The sequence below is a fragment of the Halichoerus grypus genome, chromosome 1 (genome assembly GCF_964656455.1).
Source record: "Halichoerus grypus chromosome 1, mHalGry1.hap1.1, whole genome shotgun sequence".
In the NCBI taxonomy this organism is placed as follows: Eukaryota; Metazoa; Chordata; class Mammalia; order Carnivora; family Phocidae; genus Halichoerus; species Halichoerus grypus.
The window spans coordinates 79,142,613-79,161,506 of record NC_135712.1 but is presented as its reverse complement, the minus strand read 5'-3'; the positions used below and the strand labels follow the sequence as shown (position 1 = coordinate 79,161,506).

Sequence of the window (18,894 nt, the reverse complement as noted above, 5' to 3'; positions counted from 1 at the left end):
ACTCTCTGACGTTTCCTCCTCTAATTGGCCCGGAGCTGCGGCTGCAATTCGGGGGCCTAACTGGCCGCCCGCGCCGCCTCGGAGGTGAAGTGTACTGCGCTGATTGGCTGCGAGGCGCCGGCCGCGTGTGATGTCCCGGGCAGCGATTGGCTCTCGCCTGCTGGGGGCTTCTCTCACGGGGACTCGGGACTCCCGGGAAGTGGACTGGGCAGAGGAGGGGGCGAGCTAGCTGTCGCTTCGGACCAAGGAGGAGACCCCGGTGTGAGGCGGCCTCTCAGCGCCGGGTGGTCTGGTGAGCCGACGCGGCGGCGGCGGAGGCTGTGAGGAGCGCGTGGGCTAGGGACCGGCACAGAGAAACCATGGCCCCGCAGAACCTGGGCACCTTCTGCCTGTTGCTGCTGTACCTCCTCGGGGCCGTGATCGCCGGGTGAGGAACAGGCACCCGCGGGCACGGGGCCCGTGAGTCTGTCAGTCTAGGCTGGGGATGAGGGAGCATTGCCAGACCGAGGGAGTGGAGAGGGGCGTTGCTGAGGTGAGGCGGTGGGGGCAGAAGAATGGGTCGTGTGGGCCAGGCTAGCGGGGTGGAGAGGAGAGCAGTGGGTGGCACGAGTGAGAGGGGCTTAGGTCCAGAGGCCCTTAGAGCTAGATTTGCCCAAAGGAGTCGAATTTGGATGCAGCGCCAGACGCACCGTGGGGGTGGGGTTGCTGCTGAGCTGTAGAAGAGGACCATACAATGTTTGAGCCTGCAACAAGCCACTGGGGGGGCTGATATTAAAGTGGGTGGTTATGATGCGAGGCTGAGTGAGGAAGTAAGAACAGGTAGGGAAGCCATGCTGGGACTGAAGGAAATTGGGTTGAGGAGCAAGGCAGACTCTTTGGAGAGTTCTTATATTTCCCAGCTTCTTGAGATAATTCAGTGTATAGCTGTCATCATGCTTCACTGTCTCTCGCCATGGTACATTCTTGAGAAGCTTTATGACCTTATGAACGCGAAGAACACTTCACCAACAGGTAGTGAGGTAGAATTCAAGACCACCCATCCCCACCCCACATACAAATTCTGTGCCTCTGTAGGAACCACCTAAATTCTCATCTGTAACATGAAGATAATAAGGTGCCCCCTCTATGAAGGGAGTAGGACCACCTGAACTCTTAAGGATTCTTCCAACCTTTTAGATCCATGATCCTAAAGCCTGGTGACCACAGGATATGATATGCCAGGCTCATATTTTTGAATGTGGGGAAGTCTTAGCTTCTAACAATTCCTACATTTCTCTAACTGGAGGAGATGCTACTTAGCAAAGCTTTAAACTTTAAAGTGCTTGTTATTTCTTAAAAGTCTTTTTCCCTGTGCATATATGCTTAAACTTTGTTGTCATTTTTTTTTCCTTGTGAAACATTTTAAATTGCTAAAAAAAATTAATTTTTTCTAGGTAATGCTCTATTGTTTTTCTTAGTATGTTTTTGTCAGTCCTTCACTTAAAGCAACACATACCCTAAGATGTTTAAACAAAATGTCAGTATGAATATTGTTAATTCTGTAGCTTTAAATGTCAGCCTTTTTATAAAGAAGTCTTTTGGGAACTGTAATATTGATGCTGAACTATGCCAGCCATCTTTTCCCTGATTTTTCTGGGCTGTTACTTAGCCATTTTTATATTAAGCATATTCTAAGTAAGCCTCATTCTTTAAACAGCTCTTTTGTTATTAATTTTAGTGAACCTTTTGATTTATTTAGTCCTTGTCTCAAGAGATCTCAAGGGTGTTTGCAGATTTTGGAGGGGAGGATAAAGCATCTAATTAAGTCTCATGGAATCCCTTGGGGGTGATAATTTTTCAAACTTATTCCTGAAATGATTAAATGACTTTCCAAAATGGGACTAAGAGCTTATGAAATCATTTTTTCAGTGTTCCGTCTTATATCACCTGGCACCCCAATGCATTTTATCCCCACTGCATTTTAAAATCACCGTCGCTACTACATTGGCATGTCCATTGTGAACAACTTTCCCATCCCCTGCGTTGAGAAATGCATTTTCAGAGTAATTTTTGATGGCTAAAGTGACTCTGGCAAAAGGAATAGGTTTTTGTGAGCATGCTTATTTATTCATTTCATTCAACGATTATTTGTTGATGTCTTCTGTGGACTACAGTCCCTGACCTGAAAGTTTATTATAGTCTGTTCCATTCATTGGTCCTTCTTGCAAAGATTCCTTTTATAATTAATTTGGTTCCAGCATAGTCCCTTGCAAGGAGGTCGGTGAATCTGTACCTTATCTCCCAGCTCATGCCATATGTATATTTGTAGCTGCTGAGACTTTTAGGCTCCTGCATATGGGCTTCAGCAGCTGTCTATAATTAAGACTTGACCAAGAGAAACCAGTATAACCACTAGCAATGAATGCAAGATTGATATTTTCTCTCACTTTTAGCAAAATAACTCCAAATGGATGTTATTCTTTCTTCGGGGTTCTTACTAGGTTTTGGCTTAACCTCTATGTTAACCTCTCAAGTTAATTTCAGGCACTTCATGTTTAACATTCCAAACAAAGCTACTATTAGAACATTCATGTGATGTAATCTTTTTGGATAAAGAAAATCATCCTTTGGTTTTTATTTGACCTTTGGAAACAGCCAGAAATCATTTGAAGTCACTAATAGAGGGAAGGAAAAAGGAGAGAGTTAATTTGATTATACGGTTATTGGTTGAAAATAACATGTGACCATAAATAAAATAGTTTTCTTGCCTGAAGGTAGTTCTAAGAGAAGCGTACCACAGATGTTTTGAATAATTCTGGCAAAGTTCAAAAAGTGCATAGCCTCTCATTGTGACTACTTCAATATATAAGACTCATTACAAATTCTGATGTGTTCTCTTTTTAGTCATTCTTTTTTGTGTGTCACATGTATACCTTCATTTTCCTACCTGTTTGCTCATACACAAACCTAAATGTAAAGGAAAAAATTTCACTTTTAAAAATGTGATGTATAACTCTTTAATGAAGTACCCTCTCCTCCTCCCTATTCCCCAGGCGAGATTTCTATAAGATCTTAGGGGTGCCTCGCAGTGCCTCTATAAAAGACATTAAAAAGGCCTACAGGAAACTAGCGCTACAGCTTCATCCTGACCGGAACCCTGATGATCCTCGAGCTCAGGAGAAATTCCAGGATCTAGGTGCTGCTTATGAGGTGAGTTGGGAAAAAGATGAAGTATGAATAAAGCCTACGGATAGAGAAAAGTCAGTGTAACACAGAGTAACACTCCTTTCCTTCAGGTCACTTCTTTTTAAGAATAGGCAATAGATAAAAGTAAAAGTAGTGTTTGCTGCTATATTGTATATTAATGTTAGTATATGCTATTTCCTAATTTTTTCATATTAGTTTTTGTTTGATTAAGGAGAGTAAGGTGAAAAAGATGAAAGAAAGAAAGAAAGATTGATAGATTAATGAGTAGATTGATCATCATTCAATCAGTTTGGGAGCTAGAGCCAGAAATAGAAACAAAATCTAAATGAGGATTGCAAATCAACATGTTTACATGGATCAGACACACAACATGCAGGGCAGTTATAAGATAAAACATGACAGTGAATATTCTGCCTCCATGTTGGGAATCAACAGGGATTGATGAGGACTGTGACAAACTGAAGCCTTCTTGCCCATTTCCAAGGGAACAGCTGTTACTCAACCCCAGCCAGTTTTTGCCATGTACAAATGGAAACATGGTGTTGCCAGATCATGTAATTTTTCAAGAGAAGTGGAAATCCAGATTTTTCTGTAATTCTTTTGATTGGAAAATGTTGGTAACTAATTCAATTTAAAAATTTCTTTTTTGTGCAGATCAAACAAAACACAGCTACAGTTTGTAATTTGTAGGCTCTAATCAGGAGATGAAGACACTTTCATCAGTATCATCTCATTTAATCTGCACTAGGATACCATGAAATATAGTAGAGCTGGGCATATTCTTATTCCCATTTTCTTTTTCTTTTTTTTTTTTTTAAAGATTTTATTTATTTATTTGACAGAGAGAGGTACAGCGAGAGAGGGAACACAAGCAGGGGGAGTGGGAGAGGGAGAAGCAGACTTCCCGCGGAGCAGGGAGCCTGATGCGGGGCTCGATCCCAGGACTCTGGGATCATGACCTGAGCCGAAGGCAGACGCTTAACGACTGAGCCACCCAGGCGCCCCTTTTTTTTTTATTTTTAATTACACCGAGGAATATTTATTGAATGCTTAATAAATTATTTACTATTTGGAAAACTGTTGTACACAGATTCTTTCAACACTATGGTGAAAAAATCTCACAAATAAATTCTAATAATCTTTTGTCTGTTAGATTAGGAGGTAGCTATTTTGTGTTGCAATTCACTTTTCCTCTAGAACTAGAATAAGAGATCCAGCGGGGGAGGGGTTTCAGCCTTATTGAGGTATAACTGACAAAATTATATGATGTTTAAAGTGTATATCGTGATGATTTGATATATGTATACATTGTGAAAGGACTCTGCCCATGTAATTAATAACACATCCAGCACCTCACTTGTTTCTTTTTATGGTGAGAACATTTAAATTCTGCTTTCTTAACAGATTTCAGTTATACATTACAATGTTATCACTCTAGGGATAACATTCCCATTTTCTAAGAGGGCACAGGAAAAAATAATTTAACTCTGAAAGTTATGGAGCTAAAACTTCTGAATTCAAGTTAAAACCCTGGATAGTGAGAAGGCTGGAACCAGATTTGAAAAATATTTTAGTAGTGGGAAAAACCCCAAAAGAAGGGATCCCAAAGCCTAGATTAAAGAATCCACTGAACTAAAACTGATTTATACCTAGGGGAAACCTAGAGCTAATAGGGTTCCCCTTTCTTCTATTGACACTTTTAGGGATCCTATAGGACTGAAATTCCTAACCTAGGGCCCATAAATAAACTTGATAGCGTTGGTGGACTCTCTTAAATTATATGTAACATTTTGGTTCTTGTTATAATATGGATTCCATATTTTGCACTATTTTCCCATAAATACTCCCTTTTTTGCTAGGAACCCAATAGTCCAAAATATTTTTTAGGGAAGCTGTTGCTAAGAATTTGTCATGTTCTTTAAAGAGTCTACCATGTTGGGGCACATGGGTGGTTTAGTTGAGCATCCGACTCTTGATTTCAGCTCAGGTCATGATCTCAGGGTCATGGGATAGAGCCTCCGCATTGGACTTCATGCTGAGTGTGGAGCCTGCTTGGGATTCTGTCTCCCTCGCCCTCTGCCCCTCAGCCACCACTTGATGTTCACTCATTCTCTCTCTGTGTCTCTAAAAAAAAAAAGAAAAGAAAAATATTTAGAGTATACCAGGTTCTTTAACTATGACCTAAGCAGGCTATACATAAATCATTCATGAGATTGCAGTTTATTTAACTCTAAGAACCTTTCTCATCACTAGTTCAAATTTTCTTTTTTCTTTGTATCACTCACTTCATTGCCTTTGGTCCTTAGATAAATTAGTGTTCACAAATCAAAATCCCAGTTAACTTGAAGAGTCTTTTGTGAATACAAATCTGTCTTCTCTACTGAATTGGGATTACTGCTGGCATTTTAATTAGTTGAGACTCTGGGTTGATTGGCCAATCATCTAAGAATCTTTATTTTCTCTTGAAAATAAAATAGTTTCCAAGACCATGGAATAAAATTGCATTCCTTGGACAGAAGAAAACTGAGGAGGAAGTGAATTATAATAAATAACTTTAAGGATAGTTTTGGGGGTGGTTATTCCAGGAGCCTCTGCTTTTCATAAAGAGGCTGACTTTAAAATAGTCTTTGGGGGTTTTATTTTGTGTGTGTGTGTGTGTGTGTGTGTGTGTGAAAGATTTTATTTACTTATTTGTCAGAGAGCACACAAGCAGGGGGAGTGGCAGCTGGAGGGAGAAGCAGATTCCCCACTGAGCAAGGAGGCCGACAAGGGACTCAGTCCCAGGACCCAGAGATCGTGACCTGAGCCAAAGGCAGACACTTAAGCCATTGAGCCACCCAGGTGTCCCTGTTTGGGGGTTTTGAAGTGGTGTTTTTTATAGACCCAAATGTGGGGTTCATTTCTTTGTCAGGATAAGACCACAGGAGACTTGAAAGTAAAAATATTGGAAGTCCAGATTTAATAATAAGAGTTTTGGTTTTGTTTTTTTTTTTTTAAGTTAACTCTGCCCATTTCTACTTCCCTGATGTAGCTAATTTTTTTTTAGGATATTTACCAAAATACTCCTTTCATGTGAACTATCATAGTGCCTTTAGTCAAGTACTCTGGTCACTTCTGAACTAACCCATTTGTCTCTGCTTTTAAGAATGCTCTCTCTCAGGACGCATGGGTGGTTCAGTCAGTTAAGCATCTGCCTTCGGCTCAGGGCATGATCCCAGGGTCCTGGGATCGAGTTGCGCATTAGGCTCCTTGCTTGGTGAAGAGTCTGCTTCTCCCTCTGCCTGCCACTTCCCCTGCTTGTGTGCTCTCATTCTCTCTCTCTCTCTCTCTCTCACAAATAAATAAAATCTTAAAAAAAAAAAGAATGCTCTCTCTCATACACTCAATTTCTTGTAACATTTAAGATAAATTTAGAAAAAGAACATTTTTGCAATGGCTCCTTACACATCATTCAGCCCAGAGCCAAAAGTGTGTCCTGTTTATATATGCCAGGCAGGTCTACCCTTTCTTTTGCTGAGTCAACAAGCTCCATCTACTTCCAGCCTCTCTTTTCCTGAGCCAGTGCAAGTATCGGTTTGAAATAACTTTCCCCTTTAATCTGCCGTCTAAATAGGAGATTTAAAATAACAAAGTATAAAATTATTTAGTTGTCAAAATTATATATGTGGGAAGCTTTTACTTTTTTTGGCATGTTGAAAGCAGATTTTAAAGAGTACGGAAGCTTATTTTGTTTTTATATTCTTCAGTATTATAAATGGAATGGGCCCTATCTTTTCAAGCTGTGAAATTGTCCTTGAGCAGTCTTCATAGAGCAGTGGTTTCTTTGTTTGTTTTACTCTCTGTAATTCAGACTCAGAAGGTTACAAGCTTAAATATATATGGCAGACAGCATTCTTCTACAAAAGGATTTCTACATACCCCAAAAATGGAAAAGGGAATATGAAAATATAGCAGTATAGACCTTTCTGAAGGGCCTATCATTTGATTGCCTTGACCTGTCAGTCTCCTAATGTGTATGGGGGGAGGCACCTATATGGTGTGGACATGTAGGCCTGAACCGATTTTAAGGCTGTCCCATTTTACTGCTTCTATCACTAATGATAGTCTGTCATAGTCATATCCTAGTCTATGGTTCAGAGAGCTACTCTCTCATAGAGGTGAACAGCACAAGCACAAGAATCAAGCTGCATGGGAAGTAAACCTGAGGAATTCATCTCACCTCTTTCCTGTTGCTGCCCTCCCCTTCACAGCCACATTGCTAATCTCAGATACGATTTTTATGTGACTAGGCCAATTTTGGTAAAGACATGAATTGAGCACTGTGGAAGTTCCAAAATGAACAGCGCATCAAAGAATTTAGTCTGCTAAAGAAAATATATATGTGCCTTAATGCCATACATAATGAAAACTGCATTCCACAAAAATCTTAGACACAGTATCAGAGTTTAAAAAAAAAGCATAAATATGAATGTACCTTAATCGCATATAACCAACTCTTAATCTTTTCCTCAACTCGCTTTTGTCCCCAGGTTCTGTCAGATAGTGAGAAACGGAAACAATATGATACTTATGGTGAAGAGGGATTAAAAGATGGTCATCAGAGCTCCCATGGAGACATTTTTTCTCAGTAAGTAATTTGCCCATCTGCAAAGTGTTAGTATCTGAGAATGGATCATTGGATGATTATTAAAGGTATATCCTTGCTCCCTTGTTCAGAAGCTTTTGATGAAGAATAAAACTCAACTGATTCTTGACCAAAAGGTCAATCCTCCTCCTCCCTGTGGGAATGCATTCTTCTATTTTCATAAAGTTCCAAAAAAGACAGGTAGCACTGAAAGTGCTGTCCATCCAGCTCACCATATCAATCAAATTACCCTGACAGTGTTGGGGGCCCTGTATGTTGGAAACCACTATATGCTGTCTCTTTCTGTCTTAGACTCTGCAAACCGTTAATGCATAAAATTCTTATAAGCAGAGAGAGAGAGAAATTCCTACTCCCATACCCAAAATTGCCTCTTTTTCATTCTATCAACAAGAAAGGGACAGTTATGGTAATCAGCATTGGTAGAAGGAATTAGGGTAGAGACTCTTTATCTCCTGTTGCACATGACTTTCTGGGAGTGCTAAATGGCTGGAATAATACACACCTTTCCCTCACGCTCTTTGAACCCCTCTTTATTGAATTTCTGTATGCCCTGATGATGCCATATAAGATCTTAATCTGGGGTTTCAAATGAAGTTATAAACAAAAAAATGTTCGAGTATGCTTTCCTATGGAGAGAGGGTTTATTGCTTTCTTCAGATTCTTAAAGGGTTTTGTGAACCCTTTCCCAAAGGAGGTAAGAATCACTGTTGCATACAGTGGTTTCCCCCATTTAGTATTTGGGGGTGACGGTAGTTTTTTAAGGCCTTGTGAAGATGTGTGAGTAATATGATTAGGAAATCCTTTTCTTCGCCAGGATTGATTTGGTTGTTTTAGCCTACTAGGAAAGTGTCCTGTTCCCTTTGGCTATTAGAAGTGATACCAGAAAGAGAATGCTCCCATCTGTACCAACCACCTGCCCCCCTACCCCCTGCAAATCCTCCCTCTCTGTTTTTGTTTAAGATTCAGGGAATCTATTCACCAAGATTGGTTGGTGGGTGGGAGGGAGTTACCTAGTTGTCATCACTGTGCTAACATCTGAGGCTTCTTTTTTTTTTGTTTTTTTTTTAAGATTTTATTTATTTATTTGACAGAGAGAGACACAGCAAGAGAGGGAACACAAGCAGGGGGGAGAGGGAGAGGGAGAAGCAGACTTCCCGCTGAGCAGGGAACCCGATGCGGGGCTCGATCCCAGGACCCTGGGATCATGACCTAAGCCGAAGGCAGACGCTTAACGACTGAGCCACCCAGGGACCCCACATCTGAGGCTTCTTAACATCAAAAATTAACGTTAAGATTAGGAACAGCTGCACATTTGAAGGTCATTGTTTGTATTAATTCAAAGTGATGCTTTTGTTACTTACAAAAATTGATTTTGGTTCTGTAGAGAACAGAACTTCCTTTTTCTTAAGGTCCAGAATTCTACTAAGGCTGATGCTTTTTTAGCTTCTTTAATTCTGTACCCAAGAGTTTTATACAGAACAGTAGCTTCCTTAACTAAAGCTAGTTCCTAAATATACAAAGTGAACACTACAAATGTTCAAAATTACCATTAGAGTCAGCATTACTTGAGTTTATATATACTGTGCCCTTTCTCAATAAGTCCATTATATCCTGATATCCCTCGATACTAAAACAGATTATTATTATTGATTAAGCCCAACTTTGAATTCATCGGCACACTGTATTTATGCACTTTACCATATGCCTGGACAATATTTATTAAAAGGAAAATTTTTTTGTGGCAGGGGACAATATAGTTGATACTGTATTAATTAAAAGTTGTGTATGATGTATGACTCCCAATGTATTAAAAATGTCAGGTTTTATACAATATGTTGGTAGGACACAATATTGTAGCCATGTGAAGAAAACTAAATAATTGAAGACATGAACTCTGCTTTCTTTTCCTGATGATTTTACACTTATCCACAGCTTCTTTGGAGATTTTGGTTTCATGTTTGGAGGAACTCCTCGTCAGCAAGACAGGAATATTCCAAGAGGCAGTGATATTATTGTAGATCTAGAAGTCACTTTGGAAGAAGTATATGCAGGAAATTTTGTGGAAGTAAGTTCAAACAATACAGCTATTCATATTAACTCCCAGAAGTTGTTCTTTTGACTGAAAACAAGAAATTTCTGAGTACCTTCTCTGTCTTTTGGGAGTCGGGAGAGTGACCAGATGTACCGAGTTGAGTTAATCATAATCCTCGGTTCCATGATACACAGTTATTGTTTCATGAACTCATCGCCCAGCCCAAGAACTAACTACAAGAAGACCGCCACTTATGTCTACTCCATGCTACTTCCCTCCTCCATTCCTCTGCCTCCCTTCATAGCTAGCTACTATCCTGAGTTTTGTCCTTACTGTTCCCTTGTGACTCTTGTTTCTTTGTTGTATTATATATGTATGAATACCTGAATAATGTATTGTTGTATTTTTATTGTTTTTGACTGTGTAAAAATGGTGTCATACCATACCTTATCTCCTGGGACTGGCGTCTTCTTTCACTCACTATTATGTTAGTGATTGGTGCCTGTTGCTGTCACTGTAATTCTGCTGAACAGAATTTTATCATGACAACATTGTATCAGTAGGCATGTAGGTTATTTCCAGACTTTTTTTTTCACTTCCTAACAGTGCTTTTATGAACATATTGTACATATATCCAGGTGCATGTGAGCAAGAATTTCTCTTGGGTGTATATACAGAAGGGTGGAATTGCTGGGTAATATGAACCAATGTTGATTTGTACAAGGTGATTCCATATTGTTTTTTCAGTTGATTACTACCAGCACTTCCACCAGCAGTTTATAAGAGATCCTATAGATCTGCCACCTCTCTAAGACTGTGAATTATTAGATTTCTCAATTTTTGCCCATCAGGTGGGAAGAAATGTTATCTCATTGTGGTCTTGATTTGCATTTTCTCAGTTCATAATTAGGATAGACACCTTCATATATTTAGTGGCCATATTTGTTTCCTCTCTTGTGCAATATCTGTTCATATTTTGCCCATATTTTTTTTTGCCCTTTTTTTATTGATTCCTAAGAATAGTTTATTTTTACTATTAACTTTTGTTGGCTAAATATATCCAGTCAGTTTGTAACTTGTGTTTTCATTATATTGAAGATTTATTTAAAATGAACAGAAGTAATTAATTTTAACATGACCAAATTATCAGTCTTTACTTTTATGGTTAGTTTTTGTGTCTTGTTTAAGAAATTCTTTACTGCCCTAAAATCAGAAAACAAGTTACCTGTAGTTTCTACTGGAACTTTGGGATCTTTTCATTTGAGGTTATTCATCCCTTTTTAGTTCTGGAAAATTTATCTCCACTATTTTTTCAAATACATAATCCTCTTTATTGGCATTTCTCCTTCTATCTGCTCTTAACTTTCTTTTAAATATTAAAAAAAAAAACAAAAAACAAAGCAAAAAACAAAACTATTCTAGTTCTTTAGCCTTCCCTGCTTCCTCTAGGAGAGTGCCTTATTTTGTTTCTGGCTCACTACAGTCTTCAACTATGTCCATCCTAATAATATCCCATTGGCTGTGTTTTTATTTCAATTCATGTTTTTAAACATAATATCTCTATGGATCCTTATATTATTTCTTACATTATTGCTAATGTCTTTCCTTATCTCCTTAAATATTTCCATGCTTATTTTAAATTCTTGGTCTGTCTTCTCTAATACATTTGCTTAAAATATATGTTTTATCCAGTTTGTTGTCTTTTCTGGGGGGTGGGGGGCATATAGTTGGACTTCTCAGGTGTCTAGATGTTTTCTTGGCCTTTGAGCTTGTATTTCCCCCGTGGGTATCAGCAACTCTCTTTCCCTGGTAGAGTGTCTTGGGGCAAGCCTTTGTATAGTGGTTTTAACTGTGTTTTATTTGTTTGTGTTCTTGGAGGTTTTTTTGGTTTCGTTTGGTGTCTGGGGTCTATTGTTTTGCAGGAGGGGGCCAAATGGTGCTTGTCCCAAGGCAGTTCAGGAGAGAGATGAGAGCAGAACTTCAACTACTTTTCTCTCGCCTCTCCACAGTGGCCCCCACTAACTGCTACCCCGAGGTGTAGCCGCCACACTGTACACATGCCAGTTCAAAACAGCCTTCCATCTCTAGAGTTTTCTAACCAATGGAATGTTATAATTATTATTTCCTGGAATCCATGTCTTCTTTTAGTTTTTTTGAGGATTTTGGAGCAGATAGCCAGTAGCCCATGCATATGTACTTGCTTGACAAGAAGCATTTTCTTTAGTTGTGATTTTGCTCTGAATAGTTGAAAGAAGAGGACTGGACAGTTACAGAGGATGCACTGGCTTCTAATACTGTGGTTTGGTCTGAAGGGTGGGGGAAAGGGCACTGAAAGTATTTGGGCCGTCTCTCCTTCAAAAGCAAGATAGGTTGTTGAGGTGGGAGAAGGAGGTGAACCTGTTCCCTCCAGACCTGTTGTCTTCAGTCATCACTAATACACTGTGTACATCACTCTGTGCAGTTAGTGTGTCCCTAAACAAAAATCTAGTCGTTGTAAAGGACGTCAGTGACCTTGCCATTTAAATGACCCCATGGAAAATTCTTTTTCAAGGAAAAATGACCTTGAGAGAGCATAATAATTAAAGCACAGACTTTGGAGCTAGACTGCCTGATTTCAGATACTGGCTCTGCCATATAGTAGTTACGTGACCTTGGTCATGTTCCTGAACCTTTCTGTGCCTTCATTACTTCCCCTCTGAAATGGAGACTGTATCAACATCTACTCCATGAGGTTGTTGCGAGGATCAAACAAGTTCATATATGTAAAAGTGACCAGAGCATTGCTCGGCACAGAGTAAGTGCTATGGAGTGTCTACTCTAATTACTGTTGTTGTTGTCATTTATTCCGTTGACCTAGGCTTTCATGTATTTAAGGGGCTTTTCTCCCAAGCATTTGTGTCCTCCTGCTGCATGAACATGTGCCTTGTGATTAGGTGTTTGACTGATGAAACAGACAAAACCGGGAATACATTTCTTCATGTGTCTTGGTTCCCACATACCTGGAGGGAGCAGCGTGTTTGGTTGCAAGCAGCTACAATGATCATTGTGTCCCTCACATGTTCAGTATCTGAATTGAGATAGCAGTGGGAAACAGTCCTAGATCAAGTTGCCTGAAACAAGGAAGTGTTTTCATTAGATTTATCATAGCTAATGGTATGGTGGCAGCTAATACCAGCTTTTCAAGGCCGTGGTTCTCCAGGGGTTGTGCTTGCACAGCTCAGATTTCTTAAAAGATAGCAATTCTGTGAACTGCTTTAACTCAGTGGTGTTTAGTTGTGCCTTAGAAATGCTGATATCATACACATTATTTTTTGGTTCTCTTCTTTCTTAATCTCCTCTCTCTTCTCCACCTTCAGATGTTGGGTCATTTAAGTATCCGTTTGCTTCATTCCTGTATGGGGGCTGATTTGTAACTCCACAAAGGCTTCTGTCAGCATTAGGTCTCTCTGGGGGATAGCTTGCCAGAGAAGGGAACGTTCCAGCTCCGGTACGTGTGCAGCCCTGATCAGTTGAGGAAACCAAAGGCTCTTTTACAGAGAGAGAAGCTGATGTTGTTTATGTACTTCTTAGGTAGTTAGAAATAAACCCGTGGCAAGGCAGGCTCCGGGCAAACGAAAATGCAACTGCCGGCAAGAGATGCGGACTACCCAGCTGGGCCCAGGTCGCTTCCAGATGACCCAGGAGGTGGTCTGTGACGAGTGCCCTAATGTCAAGTAAGTGGAGCACCTTCTCCGTTCTACCAAGAGACCCTTTCATCCTCTCACTTGTCTAATAAAATGCTAATGGTCCATACTGAGATTTTGTCCTCTCTCTCCCGACACCCTCCTCTCTCTCTCTCTCTCTATGTTCCACCAGAGGATAGAGCAAAGACATGTACCTTTTTTTTTTTTTTTTAAAGATTTTATTTATTTATCAGAGAGAGAGAGAGACAGAGGCAGGCAGAGGGAGAAGCAGGCTCCCCGCCGAGCAAGGAGCCCGATGCGGGACTCGATCCCAGGACCCTGGGATCATGACCTGAGCCGAAGGCAGAGGCTTAACCGACTGAGCCACCCAGGCGTCCCAGACATGTACCTTTTTATTTTTCCCAAAAATATTCTAAATCTCTCCTTCTGTGTTTCTAAACTAATAAGCTGTGCCTTTAACTCTGAATATACTTAGCAAATGTTAATGTTTCATTTTTCCTACTTGGAATAGTAGAGCAGTTATACATGTCCAGCTAACATTGCAGATTAGAGAAGTACTATTTGCTGATTATGTTATAAACATAACTATTTAATTGAACTGTACATTCATATATATCAAAACTCGATCAGTTATTTGTGGGATCAGTAGAAATATCAGGATAAACTTTGCTTCTGATTCCTGTCCTTCCAGGTGCAAATTTATGTAAGAGTGAGTAGTTTTCTCTGTTACTGATCACTCAGCTCAAAGTATCAGTCTACTGTGGGCTTCTTTGGAGGCAGCAGTTACAAGATTATATAATATATAGTAGTTTTGCCCTGGCTTTTGGCATGTAGGAGATGTAAATAGATCTCAAATGGCTATGTCAACAAGAGGTATGGAATAGTCTTTTAAGAAACAACTCTGATAGAACAGAAAAAATTAATTATGTGTATGTGGGGTTTGGTTTGTATTTTCATTTTTTTCTTTCTAAATTCTCTCTCTCAGACTAGTGAATGAAGAACGAACACTGGAGGTAGAAATAGAACCTGGGGTGAGAGATGGCATGGAGTACCCCTTTATTGGAGAAGGTGAAATACTGATATTGGTGTTTTACTGTCATAATTCTCTGTTCTCTGTGTGCTTGTGAATACTAGCAACCCCCACCTCACACCATATCCTAATGGCCACGTAGTAAATGCATGTATCATTTCCAACATTCTCAGGTCAGTTTTAGTGCACAGAAAGCCTTTCATGGCCTTCCTGGATGTTCACCTTAAACCATAGCACTACAGTTTATCTTTAGAATATCACGGCCAAAAGTTACTACCTAGTAACTTTTTATCTAGTAGCCTAAGTTATATCAAAATTTAGGGTGTTCAGACCCTAATGGATTAATTTTAACTCAGCAATGAAAGAAGATATGTAGCTCTGGTTGGCATTAATAAAATGCTCTCAAACCTCACCTTTGAGGTTTCTGAAAGAAAAGAAGCTTTAAGACTTTAGGTTCAAGAAATCAATGAATCTTTCTTTGTTTAGGTAACAGGTCAAGTTATTTATTGCTGTGCCTGAGATACAGGTGATCTTCACTAATAATCCGAAACTTGATATAACCAGTTAGAGACACTGCTCTCACAGGTAGACTTGATAGGCCACACCTAAGGTAGTGGCTTTAAAAACGTCTCCTAAACTACAGATAGATTTGCAGCGTGTGTCCTGTGTGACTTAGAGTATGCCATCATGTCTTCTAACTAGGTGAGCCTCATGTGGATGGAGAGCCAGGGGACCTGCGGTTCCGAATCAAAGTTGTCAAGTAAGTGATCGGATTTTGGAGGCCTTCTCTTTAGCCACCACTTTTCAGATGAGTTGGATTAGAGAGAGATGGATAGCCACCAGGACACTGCTAGAGTTTTCCCTCTGTTTCGTGCCCTTCATACCCTAAATGATCCTTTGTAACTCTACAACGATACTGAAAATTTGGGGGTGTGGCCAAGGATTGAGCTGTTAACATATTTACTCAGGACCTACAGATCCAAAAGATGTTGGAAGGAAAGAATTGATAAGACAAGTAAGGAGTTGTAAAAGAGAGGCAAACACAAATGGGACTCAAGGAGACCTGAGATTTCGACTGAGGAAGGATGGCACCATACAAGGATGGAAGACTTTAGATAGAAAGAACCTTCTATTATATAATATGCAGCTTCTTTTTAGCATGAAGTGCTGCTTATATAGGAATTTTGCCTGGGACTCAGACTTTCTGGTTTATTATTTCTCTCTTGTTACCACCTTGGAAAGCAGCAATTACCTCTGCTTCTAAGGATTCATTGGAACAAGTTTCCCACATAAATATGGAGAAATGGGCCCCCATTGCCTAGGACTTTCCCCTTCTACTTTCCTCTAGGACTTTCCCCAGCTTTCCTTACCTACTTTATCTTTCTCACATCTTCCCAGAGAAACTGGAGCATGTGCTATTCCCTGAATAAACCTGGTACCTTCTCAGGTCCTGGTCTTTGCCAGAATTCCCTCGTACCCCAGCCCCCCCCTCCCCCATTTCTACCTTATCTGCATCTCTAGAGCTGACCTGGCCTTGAGACCAGCTCTGGAGACCTTCCCAAACCCGTTCCCGATGCCCATTGCTCAGTCCTCACTGCCAGAAGTTGTCTTTCTCTTTTCTATAATCTAATTACTCGTAGTTTTACTTATGTGCTTTGCCTTCTCCTGATTCATAAGCTCCTTAAGCATAGGATTTAATAAATCTTACACAACTTTATAGTTCTGATTAATACTACACACAAAGGAGTATCTAATAAATGCTTATTGTTTGAAAGGGTGGTATTCATCCTTTCGCAAGATTTTTCTAAAACCTTTTTGAACACTTTCCAAAGAAAGATGGAAGTTTTTGATTTTTACCTTGTTCTGTTTTTAGACACCCAATATTCGAAAGGAGAGGAGATGATTTATACACAAATGTGACAATCTCACTAGTCGAGTCTCTGGTGGGCTTTGATATGGATATTACTCACTTGGATGGCCACAAGGTAAACAGATCAATTTTCCTGCTTCCTGTCCTTTTAAAACCTTCATGTGAGTGGTTTGGAGATTACGTGTTTGGTTTTTCTTTTTATTTTGAAAATGTATTTCTTTGGCTTGCAGTATCCTAATGGTGTTTCCCTTGTCCCTTCATCCTTGCTTCTGTGCTGAGCTGTGACACGAGCTCTGGACACCAGTGCTCACTAGAAGCCATGTGTTGTATTTCAAGAGTCCTAGTCCAGTTCCATACCCTTTTGCTTTCTAGGTACATATTTCCCGGGATAAGATCACCAGACCAGGAGCCAAGCTATGGAAGAAAGGAGAAGGGCTCCCCAACTTTGACAACAACAACATCAAGGGCTCTTTGATAATCACTTTCGATGTGGATTTTCCAAAAGAACAGTTAACAGAGGAAGCAAGAGAAGGTGAGCAGTCTAATGAGAGAGAGAGTATGTGCGTGCATGTGTATATGTCTGTGGCATGTGAGTATGAGAACCGCGGGTAAAGAGGATGGTCAGAAACAACACCCTCCAGGGACATCAGACATCAAACACAGGACCGGGAAATGAACTTGACTTTCTATAAAGGAGATATTCAGAATTCTTCTGTCACTATGTTACAGAAGGCTGTGTGAGCTGGGCTTTGAAACCGAGGTGTGGGTGTGAATGTGAAAAGGAATCACATAAAACAAATTAGCTGGACCAAACCATAAAGGGAAGGATCAGGTATACGTTAGAAGGGCTAGAGGCTGAGGGGTGGCATCAGCGATGGCTGCTTGAGGCAAGGGCCCAGTTGGTGCATCCTAAATAGGAAGAGGAAGGAGAACGGTGAAAGAAGTCAAAACTGAAAAGAGGACAAAGAAGAAGGAACGGAAGACAACTGAAGAGCTTTATTTCCATTTTGATGGCTTCTTCTCATTTCTCATTTGATAGGGTTTTGTGGGAGGTGTGTGGTCTGTGTGCCTGAGAGAAAGAGACAAGGGGCCGTCTTGGACATATATGTGTCCATGGGGTTGGAGGGGATCCACACGCAATGAACTTGAACATGGGTAGTTATTTGTTTAATTGGGATCTGCCATTGTCATATGGCCTTTTGTGAGCCTCCCCATGAAACCTGCTCTTTACATTCTAGAGAAATCACATTTTTGTTGATAGAATTCACTTGTTCCCTCTTTCTTCAGGTATCAAACAGCTACTGAACCAAGCATCAGTGCAGAAGGTATACAATGGACTGCAAGGATATTAAGAGTGAATAAAATTGGACTTTGTTTAAAATAAGTGAATCAGCGATATTTATTATCTACAGGGGTTTTTTTGTGTGTGTTTTTGTTCTTATTTTCAATATGCAAGTTTGGCTTAATTTTTTTCTCCTAATGATTGTCATGAGATGAATTAAGAGGGCTTAAGAATTTGTCCATTTGTGTTCAGAAAAGAATGACCAGCAAAAGGTTTAATAATACCTCTCCCTTTGGGGATTTAATGTCTGGTGCTGCTGCCTGAGTTTCAAGAATTAAAGCCGCAAGAAGACTCCAGGAGCAAAAGAAACACAATATAAAGGGTTGGAGTTAATTGTTAGCTATTTCATTCAAAATGCCAACTGGAGAAGTCTGTTTTTAAATACATTTTGTTGCTATTTTTTTCTTGACTCCTGTTTCTTGTTGGTTTAGCTGCCCTGTTGTCCTTCCGTCTCCATCTGGTCACTTTGCCTTGATCCGCCCAGTGTCCCCCTGGCTTTCTGTGGGCTAGTTGGGTTGTCTCCGCTCAGGCAAGATGGACACACAAATCTGCAAAAGGCTGGTAATGATCCAGTCCCCATGTCCAGTTAAACACACATAGTATCTTCTAGAAAGGAGCTTGAAGAAACAGTAGATTAGAGATTGGGGAACATGAGTCAAGGTTACACAAAGATCTAACTATTCCTGAGAAAGTATATTTCCTCATTTAATTTGGGAATGATCTGATACGGATACTTTGCTGTTTAGAAAGCACTTTTCACATATACAATCTCGGTTGACCTCATGATTAAAAAGCCTTTGGTTTGTGTTAGGAATGAGCATTACCACTGGGTCTAGAAAATGAATGTGAGGTAGACCTGCGGATTACTTTTGGCTCCTGAGTCAGAGGGCACGTGACTTTTGAACCTCCTTCACTCTTCCACAGGCCCGTCACACTACTCTTCGTATACGTTTGGGCTTCTGGCCTCTGCTAGTGAGCGGTTCAATAGTGTCAAACAGTATCTGTTGCAGGATGTGTGCAGCTACCTTCCTGCCATCCGTGGAGTTCAGGCAGCTTCCCACCTTTGTTCAGGTAGCCAGTGCTGCTATTTGCCTTTTTGTTGCATT

At 40.3% G+C, this 18,894-nt stretch overlaps 1 protein-coding gene across 1 annotated transcript; it reads left to right on the top strand.

The window, feature by feature from the left end:
* Nucleotides 1–154: 154 nt before the first annotated feature.
* Nucleotides 155–18,190, top strand: DNAJB11 (DnaJ heat shock protein family (Hsp40) member B11). The gene is made up of 10 exons (XM_036066672.2): nucleotides 155–427; nucleotides 3,033–3,189; nucleotides 7,716–7,813; nucleotides 9,764–9,896; nucleotides 13,434–13,576; nucleotides 14,532–14,614; nucleotides 15,279–15,336; nucleotides 16,450–16,561; nucleotides 16,819–16,978; nucleotides 17,734–18,190. The coding sequence occupies exons 1-10, from the start codon at nucleotides 360–362 to the stop codon at nucleotides 17,796–17,798; spliced, it is 1,077 nt and encodes a 358-aa protein (XP_035922565.1). The 5' UTR covers nucleotides 155–359; the 3' UTR covers nucleotides 17,799–18,190.
* Nucleotides 18,191–18,894: the final 704 nt, after the last annotated feature.

Coding starts and splice junctions, on each gene's coding strand:
- DNAJB11 (XM_036066672.2), top strand. CDS start 360: ATGGCCCCGCAGAACCTGGGCACCTTCTGCCTGTTGCTGCTGTACCTC. Junction 7,814..9,763: donor CATGGAGACATTTTTTCTCA/GTAAGTAATTTG, acceptor ACTTATCCACAG/CTTCTTTGGAGATTTTGGTT. Junction 14,615..15,278: donor GTACCCCTTTATTGGAGAAG/GTGAAATACTGA, acceptor TCTTCTAACTAG/GTGAGCCTCATGTGGATGGA.